This window comes from Monopterus albus, unplaced genomic scaffold, assembly GCF_001952655.1.
Source record: "Monopterus albus unplaced genomic scaffold, M_albus_1.0 scaffold214.1, whole genome shotgun sequence".
Taxonomy (NCBI): domain Eukaryota; kingdom Metazoa; phylum Chordata; class Actinopteri; order Synbranchiformes; family Synbranchidae; genus Monopterus; species Monopterus albus.
In genome coordinates, this window is record NW_018128094.1 from 1,849,461 (window position 1) to 1,863,650 (window position 14,190).

General features: G+C 38.6%; 1 protein-coding gene across 1 annotated transcript in view; it reads left to right on the plus strand.

Annotated features, from left to right (window-relative positions):
* wsb1 (WD repeat and SOCS box containing 1) overlaps nucleotides 1-12,358 on the plus strand; it is a 38,716-nt gene extending 26,358 nt beyond the window's left edge. Inside the window, exons 6-9 of the mRNA XM_020619058.1 lie at nucleotides 4,987-5,159; nucleotides 8,140-8,253; nucleotides 11,550-11,657; nucleotides 11,908-12,358. Coding sequence (XP_020474714.1) covers nucleotides 4,987-5,159; nucleotides 8,140-8,253; nucleotides 11,550-11,657; nucleotides 11,908-12,070 — 558 coding nt within the window. The 3' untranslated portion in view covers nucleotides 12,071-12,358. The remainder of the gene's footprint in view (nucleotides 1-4,986; nucleotides 5,160-8,139; nucleotides 8,254-11,549; nucleotides 11,658-11,907) is intronic.
* Nucleotides 12,359-14,190: the final 1,832 nt, after the last annotated feature.

Here is a 14,190-nt window from a genome sequence, read left to right on the forward strand (position 1 = left end):
GGACTAATGATGCTGAATCGACCAATCAACTGTACGAAAACCGAGGGGATGTACGAAAACTGGGACAAAATTTTGACGAATAAAGTCGTTGAAAACCGAATCGTACGAAAAGTAGAGCATACGGAAACCGAGGTTCCACTGTACCAGTAAAGAATTGACACAAGAGGTTGGGGAGTTCTACAGTGGAAGTGGAGTGAAATGCTATTTCTGCATATGGTACTAAAATGTGCTAGTAGACAGCGGTATCTACCAGTATTGTATCATAATTTGGAGTGGCATATATTACAATGATCAGTGACAGTTTATGCTGATAAGAAGTGGATATAACAGTGGAATATAAGTGCTACAAGTGAATACAATGGCAGCTGTTGTGTTTGTGCTTGTAGAACAGCTATCTGCTGTTATCTTAGCTGTCGGGCAAGGAATAACGTTTCTGCTGGGCTTGAAGGCAACCCTGGTTAAGTCATGTACACAATACCACAAACACACATGGCTAATGTTAAAAGTTTAACTCACATAAATGAGTCTGTGCAGCAGTGACTCAGATGGTAAGATGCTGTGCATTAACTCTGAAAGGGGCTGGTTCAACCTCATCTGCCCATTATCCCACGTTTCAATGTACCACTTCCTAGAACACTATTGAAATTGTATAAATGTGAACACGGTACAAAAAGTAGCAGCTCAAAAGACCACAACAGAAATGCGGAATGAAATGTCTAATATTAATTATACTTTATACAAAGTCTCTTGACTAGCTTCTGTTTATCAGCAGTTATTTAAAATCTATGCATCCAGTCAGTGTGAACCAAAATGGTCAGCACTAAGGCAAATGTAATCATATTCTAAACTCTTAACATGGATCAGCCAGTGAGAACAAACAATGGGCCATGATGAACCTACATTAATTTTGCAACAGAAGATGAAATAGATAAATGTGGAAATAAATAAATAAATAACTATAGAAGTGACTGAATGTGAAAATGTAGAATGAAAGAAATATGGGGAAAAACAAACAAATTAATAAATGTGAAAGTTGCATATTCTTATTTCACATTTTAAAATATTTTTAATTAATCATGGTAATTTTTTATGCATGTATTTATTTAATTCTCTGTGTCCCTTTTGGGCCTCATAGTATAAGAATGCCACTCTAAAGTGAGGTGTGAGGTGAGTGATTTAAGCAATGCCTAAGTTTGACATCTTACATATGCCTAGGCCAAGGGCTGACCCCTAACTACATACAGTAAAGGGTTTCATACATAGGTGTTACTTTTCTACAGTAGAACATTATAAGCTTTATAACAGCATTAATGGATTTTATTAGGGTTTCCCATCTGGGAATAGGACTGACCAACACCCCCACAGACTAGGGCTGTTGCATCAAAGGGATTTTTGTCAGATCTGACCACCAGCACAAAAATTTGTTGCTCTCTAAATATTTTATAAATGTATGGACCATTGTCTATAATCAGGAAGTACATGACATGTAAACACACGGATACCCGAAGGTTTTGAGTTCAACCATGAATGAATTATTTATTCAATTGTATGCCCGCTTTTGCATGCCTGTTAATGTACTGTTTCTGAAGAGAAAGTATGTGAAAGTATGTGTTAGGATTTAAACTGCTGTTTGTTTAAAAGTGGGGGGCTTCTGAGTTAAGTGTAGGAATTCGCTTTTACCTGTAATTTAAATTATTTCTTTTTACATCAACCAAAACTATTTGGGTTAACCTTCCTTATATGTGTGGAAGAAACACTAGCCTCTCCTAAATTAAAAGAATTACCAGATTTATTTAATTTGTTTATTTGAAATTTAATTCATACCTCCAACCAAACTCTTAGGCTGAACCTCCTTATGTTGGCATGAAACAGCCACATTTCTCGAATGAAGAGAATTATTTGTTTTGCTTTTATTCTAAATTTTATTTAGTTTTAGCCTTACCTGTAACAAAACTTATCACAGGTAAACTTACTTAAAATTTAACTCTGATGGGGTGAACCACATGCTTTTCCTAAGGTAAATTATTTAATTTTGAGAGAAACATTAAATATTTTATAGATATAATGATTAAAGTGTAACAAACTATATCTGTGTGCTGGTGGTCAGACCTGATGTAATAAGGTCCCTTTGATGTAAGAACCCTAGTCTGTGGGGATGTTGGGCAGTCCTGTTCCCATGAGAAAGGAGACTTTGTGACATGCTGGTGGCCTTCTGTGTTGGTCAGTCCTATTCCCCCATGGGAAACCCTAATAAAATCCATCCATAATGTTGTTATAGAACCTGTGATGTTACATTGAAGAAAAGTAACACCTATGTGTGAAACCTTTTACTGTATGTAGTCAGCCCTTGGTCTAGGCATATGTAAGGTGTAAAATGTAGGTGGTGCTTAAGTGCCATAAATCACTCATTTCATACCTCACTTTGACAGGAGTGGCATTCTTATACTCTCTGGCCTCCATAAAAAAGTGATGAGGTGCAGGAGTTACTGTATATGCAGTTGAGTTCAAATGTTTACACCCCCATACTTTGAAATGGCAAAAAAGTAATACAGTTTTTTTTTTCTAATTAAAATATTTATTGCATATTCAACTGCTACAAATGTTCTTTCATCAACAGAAGTAACAAAACTGGTCAGGGAGTAGATAAAAGGAAAGAGAAACAATTTAGTCATATCAGTGTAAAGGTTTGTATCCTCTTTATGAAATTTTCCTTAATACTTGGCATGCCCTCCCTAACCACCTCCAACCTCTTTGGCTATCCTCTGATCGGTGTTTGTATCCTTTTAGGTGTAATGTTAGCCCATTCTTCATGGCATACTTGTTCCATGTCTGCCAGATTGCTTGGTTGTTTGCTATGTACTGCCCTGTTCAAATCGATTCATGGGTTTTCAGTTATATTTAAGTCTGGAGGTAAAACATTCACCTTATTCTTGTTAAACCCTTACTGAGTTGTCTTTGCTCTGTGCTTTGGATTATTGCCTTGTTGAAGGATCCACTGTCTCTTCATTTTTAGCTTTGTGATTGAGGGCAGGAAGCTTTGTATTAAAATCTTCTCATATTTGGCTGCATTCATTCTTCATTCATTCATTTTCTACCGCTAAATCCCTGAACGGGGTCACGGGGGCATTCATTCTTCCTTCCACTTAATGCAGAATCCAATGCCTGACATAGATTACGCATGACTGTGGAGATGTGGACTTTTGTTTCAATTACCTTTAAGGACCTTGTCAGGTCCCCTGTTTGCTTTAGATTCTTGTGTATGTCTTGAGCAAGTTTCCTAGCACCTCTTTCACTTGCAGTATCATTGAAAACTTGTGGATCAATTTGAAGAGGGCTGTACATAGAAGACACCCTAACAATCTGGTAGACTTGGAATAAGTATGCCATGAAGAATGGGCTAACATTACACCTGAAAGGACACAAACACTGCTCAGAGGGTAGCCAAAGAGGTTGGAGGTGGTTAGAAAGGATGTACAAAGTATTAGAGAATATTTTCATAAAGGGGATGCAAACTTTTGCACTGATATGATTTTCATTACAGTGGAACCTCGGTTTTCGTGATTAATCCCTTTCAAAAAAGTCCGATAAAAACCGAATGTATGAAAACTGAAGCAATATTTCCCATAAGAAATAATGTAAATCCAATTAATCAAAAATATTAACAAAAAATACATTTTATAGAGAATAACTATTTTTACATACAGAAAATGAGAAATAAATATAAATGACTAATGAAATGGATAAATGAACATTTAACATTACTTTTACCTTTATTGAAAACTCTTGTTGGTGTATGGAAGACAGTGAGGAGGGGAGAGGGAGGAGGAGAGGTTATTGTTTGGAAGGGGAATCCCCCTCCATAAGGACTGCATGTATCAAGGCCCTATCCAGGGTTACTTCCCTTCACTCATTTCTTCTGGGAAATGAGTGGCTGAGTCACGCGGGCAGGCAGACGAGTTTGGTAAGGACTAATGACACTGAATCGACCAATCAACTGTACGAAAACCGAGGGGATGTACGAAAACTGGGAAAAGATTTCAATGAAAATTTGTTGTCAAAAACCGAATCGTACGAAAAGTAGAGCATATGAAAACTGAGGTTCCACTGCATTTTCCTTTTCATACTCTTCCTGACCATTTTTGTTACTTCCGTTGATGAAGAAACATTTGTTCTAGCTGAATATGCATTAAATATTATGTTGAGAAAAAAATCTTTCGATCTTTTTGCCATTGCAAAGTATGGGAATGCAAACATTTTCACTCAACTGTAACTGCATAGCTCTGTGGAGCAAATATTTAAATATTAAAAATTCAGACTATGCCTGACTGTTGAAATTTGAAGGTTTTCCACCTGTGTGTGGTGGGGGGTGAAAGAGAGCGAAAGAGAGAAAGACAGTGTGCATGCATACATGTATTTTGCCAGAGGTACCAGTCCTTTGGCCATAAAATATTCTTTTCTCTTGCAGTATCTGTTTCTCTTTATAGGCTTCTGCCGGAGGTGCGAGCCTATTGTAAACACAGTGAACTAAAACTCTGAAAGGGGAAACCAGTGGAGTAACATTATGTTACCTTAAGTTGCTACTTGTTTTATTTTCTCTTTTTTGTGTAGACTTTTTTTTTTTGTTAAAACTGTTTATAATATTTAATATATTAAAATTTGTGTACTTTAAACCACATCATAATGTAAATGTTATACAAAAATGTTGGAATATTATATATTATAACTGTCAGTGTAGGTGAAGTATTGCAATTTGTCATAATCTTGCTGCTTGTGTAGCATGTGTTCTTTTGTTTAGCCTGGTTAAGGTTACATCACTTTGTGATATTGAGCATATCTTGAGAATAACTCGTATTTAATTCTGTTTTAATTTCTGTTGCTTAATTTAAGTGCTTTATGTGCATATAGTAATTATAAGAGTAAGACAACTAATCTATTCTGCTTACAAATCATTCCATGGGCTACAACAGTCTTCTCATTACATTACAGGTGTTCCTATGGAACATGGATAAGTACACATTGATCCGGAAGTTGGAGGGGCACCATAATGATGTGGTGTCTTGTGAGTTTTCACCAGATGGGGCACTACTGGCCACTGCCTCTTATGACACCCGTGTTATTGTATGGGACCACCACAAGGCCACTGTCCTGCTAGAACTGGGGTATGAAAATAACACACAATACGGAGGCTCTAGATTGTATTATTATTCATAAATGCACAGGTCAGAGTGGAGCATTCCCAGGGATTAAAATGTCTCTATAAAGTATTATGTTTCAGCAAAAACAAAGCCTAAAAACAATCTCTTGTGTATCTGAAGGTCAAGGTGAACCTTAAGTTAATTTTCATGCTCCAATGTTGGTTTTATACATAATGGTAGGCCAGTATGCATTTTAAATTGACCTTTTGGGTCATTTTTATAAATACTGATGACATATTTTATAACCAGCCCATACATTGGAAGCCAGTGACATAAAATTAACAGTTTTCATAAGCACCTAATCTGACTGGCTGGAGGTGATCACTTCTCTTCATCACCAGCCAATCAGAATAGGACTTGATGAATCCAACAGTCACTGTTGCTCTTTACTTCGTGTAATTGCTGTAAACACCAAGACAGTGTACATAGAGGTATATGATGATGATGATCCTGAATGGGAAGGAGAGTGACCAAGATTGAAAAGCAGGAGTTGGCATACCACTTCTGTTCCAGTGGTATATGCCAGTTCCCTTATGCTGATTTCCAAGTGGTATGTCACCATTTCCACAGACATATGCCATTTCTAAATGACAGATGCCACTTAAAACTGGCATGCCACTCCTGTGGCTCAACAGTAGTAGCTGATATACACTCACCAGCCACTTTATTAGGTACACCTGTACAATTATATGCAATTCAATGCAACACTTCCACCTTATCTGTGTTTATGAAGCTCAAAATGTTTCAGTCTTTAGTGAAATTGTCAGAAATGTATGAATTCAATTATATGTTTATTACTGAGGACTACAGCATATTCAGAGGTGTTCGTAATATTCTGACCCTCTCATGTATGTAGCTGGGGAGGACAAAAATAGACACACCTCTCCCGCCATCTGATCCAATTCACCACCATTGGACACCTAGGATGAGCAGTGCGATACCCCGATAATTGGAACACACACTCTGGTCTTCTCTTTTAAAAAATGGGAACCACCACCCCATTCTGCCAGTCCACAGACACTGTCCCTGTTCTCCATGCGACATTGAAGATGTGTACCAACCAAGACAGCCCAACTATGTCCAGAGCCTTCAACATCCCAGGGCAAATCTCATCCACTCTTGGTCCCTTTCCACCAAGGAGCCTTTTAGGTACTTCAGCAACCTCTGACAGGGATATGGGTGAAGTTTCCCCCAAGTCTTCCATCTCGTCCTCCTCTTTGGAGGGCATGTTAGATGAGTTTAGGAGTTCCTCAAAGTGCTCCTTCCACTGCCCAACAAGATTCCCAGTCCAAGTCAGCAGTTCTCCTCCCCCCTGCCAATCACATCGAAGTGAAGTAGGCCAAAAGATCTCAAAAAGCAAGCCAACATGCCACAATCCAAAGAAATTCAGGAACACATGAGAAACAAAGTAATTGACATCTATCAGTCTGGAAAGGGTTACAAAGTTGTTTCTAAAGCTTTGGGACTCCAGTGAACCACAGTGAGAGCCATTATCCACAAATGGAGAAAATATGGAACAGTGAACTTTCCCAGGAGTGCCCAGCCTACCACAATTACCACAAGAATGCAGAGATGACTCATCCAAGAGGTCACGAACCCACAACATCTAAAGAACTGCAGACCTCACTTGCCTCAGTTAACAGTGTTCATGACTCAACTGTAAGAAAGTGGCAAAAATGACATCCATGGCAGAGTTCCAAGGCGAAAACCACTGCTGACCAAAAAGAACATAAAGGCTCATCTCTCACTTTTGCCAAAAACATCTTGATGATCCCCAAGACTTTTGGGAAAATTTTTGTGAACTAATGAGACAAAAGTTTAACTGTTTGGAAGGTGTGCGTCCTGTTACATCTGGCATAAAAGTAACAGCATTTCAGAAAAAGAACATCATACCAGCAGTAAAATATGATGGTGGTAGGGTAATGGTCTTGGGCTGCTTTGCTGCTTCAGGACCTGGACGACTTCCTGTGATTGATGGAACCATGAATTCTGCTCTCCTAAAAAATCCTGAAGGAGCTGATCTGGCCATCAGCTTGTGACCTCAAGCTGAAGCACATTTGGGTTCTGCAGCAGGACATAGATTTGGATAGCTTTTTCCCTTAATAAATAAAATCATTTAAAAAATTGCATTTTGCATTTACTTGGGTTATCTTTGTCTAATATTTAATTTTGTTTGATGATCTGAAACATTTAAGTGTGACAAATATGCAAAAAATAAGAAGCCAGGAAGGGGGCAGATACTTTTTCACAGCACTGTATATCAGTGACAACAAACAAAAAAATGAATGCCTATAGTAAATCACTTTTTTTTTTGCCAACAATGACAACTTATGTCAGCTATTACTGTAGAGACACAGGAGTGGCATACCAGTTTCAAGTGGTATCTGTCTTTAGGAAATGATATGGTGGAAAATTAGGGCAGAAATCATTCAGAAATCATCATATGCTACTAGGGAATTGGCATGTACCACTGGAACAGACGCAGTATGCCACCTGCCGCTTTACAGTCACCGATCTGCTTACTGTTGCAGACTAGAGACTTCAATTGAATGGTAGGATTATGTTTGTTTCCTAACAAAGTAACATTTAATTTTTTTCAAGCATAGCCAGTGGCAGCTATTCTAGTTTTGGCTCAGCTCTTTTCATTTGGCTTCCTACACTCTCTGTGTAACACTACACAGGGGTTGACTTATTCTTGTGTATGCGATTTCATGCCTGGGTTAACATCACATTTGGCAATTTCAAAAACACTTGCTCTCCAGGTGGAAGAGTTAAAATTTTAAATAACTTAAACACCACAGAGACAGAGTTTAGTAATTTGACAGCAGAGGAGTACCTCTGCCATCACCCTCATCCATCTTAAATCTCATTTTGTTTGTTTTCTATCATACCACCTCTTTAATTCTAACATCTGTTTTTATACTCCTGCTCTCATCTTTTCCAGCCATCTTTTCCCTCCTCCATCACCCATTTTTGCTGGAGGGGCAAATGACCGCTGGGTTCGTGCTGTGAGCTTCTGCCGTGATGTCTGCCACATTGCCAGCATTGCTGATGACAGGTAAAAATAAAATGACATCAGAGTTAGTCATATTCCTCAAGTGGATACTGTGTCATATTCTCAACTGAATTTTTTAATTAATATCCATCTCACCAGATAGATGTCCAGATTTGCTATACTCGGTATAGTGGTGGGATTCTGAGTGGGGGTTTTCATTGCTTCCCCCAATTCCTTTGAGAGGAACAGTTTTCTAAATCAATCATATCTTTACAAAAAATAAATCAGTCCTTTAATTCAGTATTTTGTAGAAGCCCCTTAAATCAACAATACAAAATGTGCAAAAGTGGAGAATTTGGAGTACTTTCTGAAAGCCACTGTATCATTATGAACATATTTCAGTAATAGATCAAATATTAAGCCCCACAAGTGTACCAACGGTGTTCAAATCCTGAATGAGCAGTGATTTCAGCATAAGACTCAACAAAATGTGTTTGTTCACTGAAACCTTTTTTCTGATGCCTATTAGTGAACATGGGCTGATGGGTGTGCATAGAAAGGTGATTGGTGTAATAGAGTGCAGCAGAGATGCTTCAGTGTTTGCTGCACCTTGTTTTTAGATATTTCTGCAAGTCATGAATCTTAATGGCACTTGATAGCACAGACGTACTGTTTGTCTGCCTGAAAAGATCACTTGACTGTCACAAAGTAGACAATTAGTCACTCTGATCAGTGACTGGCAAAGCACTGAATTACTGTTAGAAAATGTGTTGAGAAGAGAAGCAGGGGAAAGCTCCAAAACATATTTGCTGGGGAAAATGGCAAAATAGGTCTTCCCACTGAAGGATTTAGGACTTCAGGAAAACACCATCATTCTAGGCAATGTAAAGTTAGATTAAGTAAATATACAAATAAATAGAAAAGTATGTGTTTTCAGAAAATGAAATGAGGCCTTCAAAGAAAAGAACACGGCCCTACAGTCAAACACGGTGGAGGCTCACAGATGTTTTGTGCTTCCTTTGCTGCTTCAGGCACTGGATGTCTTGACTGTGTGTTTGGCATTATGAAGACTACCAACAAATTCTGGGGTGCAATGTAGGGCCCATTGTCAGAAAGGTGGGTCTCTTGTCAGAGGTCATGGGTCTTATAGCAGGACAATGACACAAAACAGACTTCTAAAAGCACCAGAATTGGTTTCAGGCAATGCACTGGCAAGTTCTGAAGTGGACAGCAATGAAACCAGATCTAAGTCCCATAGAGCACCTATGGAGAGATCTCAAAACAGCAGTTCGGAGAAGGAACCCTTCTCCTGGAACCTGGAGCTGTTGGCAAAAGAAGAGTGGTCTAACATTTTATAAGAGAGGTATATGTAACTCATTGATGATTATAGAAAGCAGCTGATTTTGTGCAAAGGGTGTGCTACCGAATATTAAGTTGAAGGTGTCTATAATTCGTCCAGTCCATTTTTTTGAAGTCTGTGTGGAATGGATCAGATTTGGCTGTTTTTTACTCTGCTTTTTTTGTGTTGTTCCAATGAAACAATATGAATAAACATGAGAATACTAAAGAATTTGTGATTCCAACACTTTTCTGGGACAAGTGGTGTGTTACCTGACAAATGCAGAAGTGCCAAAATTTTGGGCGAGTATAGCACACATGAGCACCACTGCTTGATGACGAATATCAGCCTCCATGTTTGTTTATTTCTGAAGTTGCATTTGAGCCCTGGTGAGTTCCCTGGTCTCCAGAATTGGTGTGTCTGAAATTGTTCAGTAAAAATAGCAAGCGTGTGGTCCTGCCTGTGTGTGTGCTCTTAAGATTAAAACGTGAAAGAAATTGTTAGAGCTGTCATTATGTCTGTGGTCTCATGTTTTTAAAATTGGTTAAGATTATAAAATCCTCTAGTGTGGGCCCAGCTTTACTCATTGTGTGTAGGCATGAGTGGTTGGTTTTCTTAATTATCAAGATAGAGTAGATAAGAAGTGTGCTGGTATGAGGAGCCAAGCAAAGAGGAGGAGTGGTTCTGGGACACTGGAACAGTTAGTTCTACCTTCTCGGGGTCGAGGGCCTAACTCAACGAAACACCAGATATTGAGAGAGTGCCCATCTGTTGACACTGTAGACTTGCCTTCACTCTTGCACCCTCACAGAATTTATGTTGTCGTTGATGATAATAGTTAATTTTTTTCAAAGGGGTTGTTAGGGGTGTATTTTTGTTCTGGTTATCATAGAACAGTGACATTGATTGGAAAATTGAGCATAACATGGATACTTTGGCACATTTAATTTTGTATTGTCAACTTTTTGCTTCATCCATAGAAAGATATAGTATATTAACAACTGCTTAGCAGGTTGCAATGAAATTTTTTAAAAGCATCCCTAGAGATTAATTTTTTAAAATTTCTCACCCAGTTTATAATCAAGATATTTTAATTACGTGAAAATAGCAATCTAAGGGGCTTTGTGGCAATAAATTTCACGATTCAGCAAACGATCCTTTTTAATTCAGTGATCCTGCAGGCATTCTTCTAGTTCCAGCTCCAGGGATATAAAATGGCATTTTTTCCAACTATTTCTAGAACTCTAAAGTTGTGTGTAGACAGAAGGCAAAGCAAACTTTCACTTTGTCCATTGTGTGAATTTCACCGCTGGACCATTTACTGTTGTTTATTTACTCCAGACAGACAATGTAGGCTACAAGATGTACAAATGTTATCTGTGAGCTAGCTAGCAACATTCACACTGACTGTCTGTGGCAGTGTTCTTGTTTGTCATCAGCTCAGCTTTTGACTGATCTCAGAACTCAGCAGAGACTCCAGGTCTCACTAAACATAGAGTAAGAATAGAAAATAATTGGTATGTTGTTTATCTTGTCTCAAGATTCTTTTTAAATTTTGTGTTGTAATAAACACTGCCGCCTCTAGCGACCCAGAAAAGAAAAGCTTTTTTCTTTTCATTGGACCCTCTTTGCCTGGTAAATGTCCATGTCTTTTAACTTTATTTACCCCCAGTTTGTAACACAGGCCTTTGGTTATAAATTATTACTCGCTGACCTCAGATGTTGTACATTCATTTCTCTGATTACTCAAACAATATTGTAGAAAACCTCTGTATTTTTACAAGATAGGAAAAGTTAGAACAAGTACTTTTAATCAGACACCTTCTATAGTGGTATATGAGAAACTGCTCAAGTAGAAGAGGGCACTGACAAAGTTAACTTGACAGTCAGTAGCTGGACACACATTTTACTCAATTTGGTCTGATGAAACACTAAGAATACAAAGGTAATTCATTTCCTTGCAGTTTGGATTCTGACAGCAATGTCCTTGTGCTTTGTTTTTTCATCTGTTCCTGTTCAGATTGGTTCGTTTCTGGAGCACTGAAGAAAGGGCTCCTCAGGCCATCGCCTCTATCTCTAATGGCCTCTGTTGTGCCTTCTCTGCTGAAGGAAATGTCCTCGCTGCTGGGTAAGACATAACATTATGTTATCTCATTACCACTTTACTGGCTCCTGCCTAATGATAGAGGAGCTAGGGTTCTCCATGTTGTATCTTAGATTACCATCACCTTGAGTAGATTGTATGTGTTCTTGGGTGTTTTTAGTTTTGTCTGAACATTTCCACTGAACTTTTGCACTTAAAATGTACTAGTGTTGTCTTGTGAGTATCCCATTTATAATACCTCCTCCTTTTTGACTTAATTATTTGTTTGTTCTAGGACTCGCGATGGTAGTGTGCATTTTTGGGAATGTCCTCGTAGCATTTCCACTCTGCAGCACATGTGCAGAATGGCTCTCCGCCGGGTGATGACCACCCAACAGGTAGAGGCCCTGGCCATTCCCATGCCGCTGCGTGACTACCTGGCATACAAAGTCATTTAACCCCCACCCTAGCAAGAGCTGACCCAACTCACACGCCACAGCAACGGCGTCCAATGGATCTCTTATTTTGGAGATGGACAAAAATTGAAACCCTTTTTTCATGTTATTTTGATAAACAACTGTAAGTGATCAGGACAGAAAGAATGGAGTTAAGTTTTACAGAATTTCCAGTGCCACAACTCTGTTTCAAACATCCCCACATTCATTTGCAGCAGGGTATTGTGCTAATTTGTACATATTTATTTTTGTAAGTGATTTAATAAATTTATACCTTTTAAGGTCAAGTTATTTCTGATGCCTCCTGTCCTTTCCATCATATCAGTGTGATACCTTAGTGTTCAGCTCCTTTTCTATGCGGCTCCAGTTCTCTACCAGACTCAGTGATTCATTTTTTTCTCTGACTTAAAATTGGCTTTTGCATTTAATGAGTTGCTTTGCTATAGTACTTCCTCTTAATGTCAGGTTTTTTGGTGAGCTAAAGGGAAGAAGTATGTGATATTTAAAGGATGCAAGATTTTGAAGGCATATTGAGAATCTTTACATTACTGCCATGGCATAAAAGAAGCAAAATCAAGAGATTTGTTTTCTCCCTTAGATTTTGATTATTTGCCTAAACATTATTTATACCAACATGGCACTTGACACTGAAATCAGGACTTAATTTAATGTATATAGGCAGTAGTTTTTAATACACACACAAATACATTTGCCAGACACATCAACCTTTACATGACCCTGTACAGTATGTAAATTTGTCATTTAATTTCAGGTCACACCAAAAATGTGCCATTTTAAAAAAAGGGAACATTCACAGCTAGCAGTCAAGATACAGTACTAGATAATGAGCAGCTCAACAAAAAATGAATTGGCATTTACATTGGTATCAGTGTATACAGTGGATTCAGAAAGTGCTCAGACCTTTTCAAGTTTGAAACATGTTTCAGACATCTTAAAATGGGTTCCGTTTTGTCTGATCAATCTATACACAATATTTCACAATGACAAAAAAGTTTTTGGAGTGTTTTGTAATTTTATTAAAAATAAAAGACAAATATCCCATTTACCTAAGTATTCAGACCCTTCATTTAGTTTGGTTGCTAAACGGGTAGCCTCTTGTAATGGCTTCACGGGCAGCATCCTTGCTCGGTCCTCAGAACCTATATATGAGACTTGGAATGTCCTCGGCCGTTGGTCAACCAGAACAAGATGCACCCTATATTTTTCTGTATCCACCCTTCCCAATATACTGAGTTGTCTTCCAGTCTCAGAAAAACATCCCCACAGCATGATGCTGCCACCACTGTGTAGAGATGTAGAGATTGTATTAATGAGATGATCCTGAGTGCCTGGTTTTCTCCACACACACCATTGGGAATTGTGGCTAAATAAATTAATTCAATCTTTGACCTCAGACCGGAAGATTTCTGGTGGTTTTTGGCAAACTTCCAGCGGGCTATCATGTCTTTAGTCAGGAATGGCTGCTGTCTGGCCACTTTACAATACTATAGAGGCCTGATTGGTAGAGTGCTGCGCTGATGGTTGTCCTCTTTCAAGGTTCTCACATCTCCATAAAGGAACTCTGAATCTTATTCATAGTGACCCTACCTGTAGCAGTCTGATGGCTGTGCCCATCACAGTACAGGTTTACCTCTGCATTAGGTAGCTGTTCCTTATGCAGGTTTTCATGTAATCTCATTTCAATGTCTGTTCTGCTCACACAATCATGGTCCTGGTCTGTGACCATCTGTGTAGCCATGTTGGTTCCTTCACTTGTGAAGTGTATGTGAGTTTGGTTAAGTAACTGTTGTAGGTTTTGGGTCCTCTGTGCCGACAGTGTGAATGCTTTAGAATCTAAAAATGCTTTTACTGCATGCGTTGTGTGTATGACCGTTTGATAACCCATCGTGATGTGTGCAGTTTTCACTATTGCTCGGCCAATTGCAGCAACATGTCTCACACAAGTCGGATGCCCCCTTTCAACGTTATCTAACTTAGCACTGTAGTACATCAACACCTTTCGATTGTGACTTCCACCGCTGTCATCTCCTCTTTGAAACAGGACTGCATTTACAATGCCATCCTTTTCATTGACATCTAGGTGGAATGGTTGCGAGTAGTCC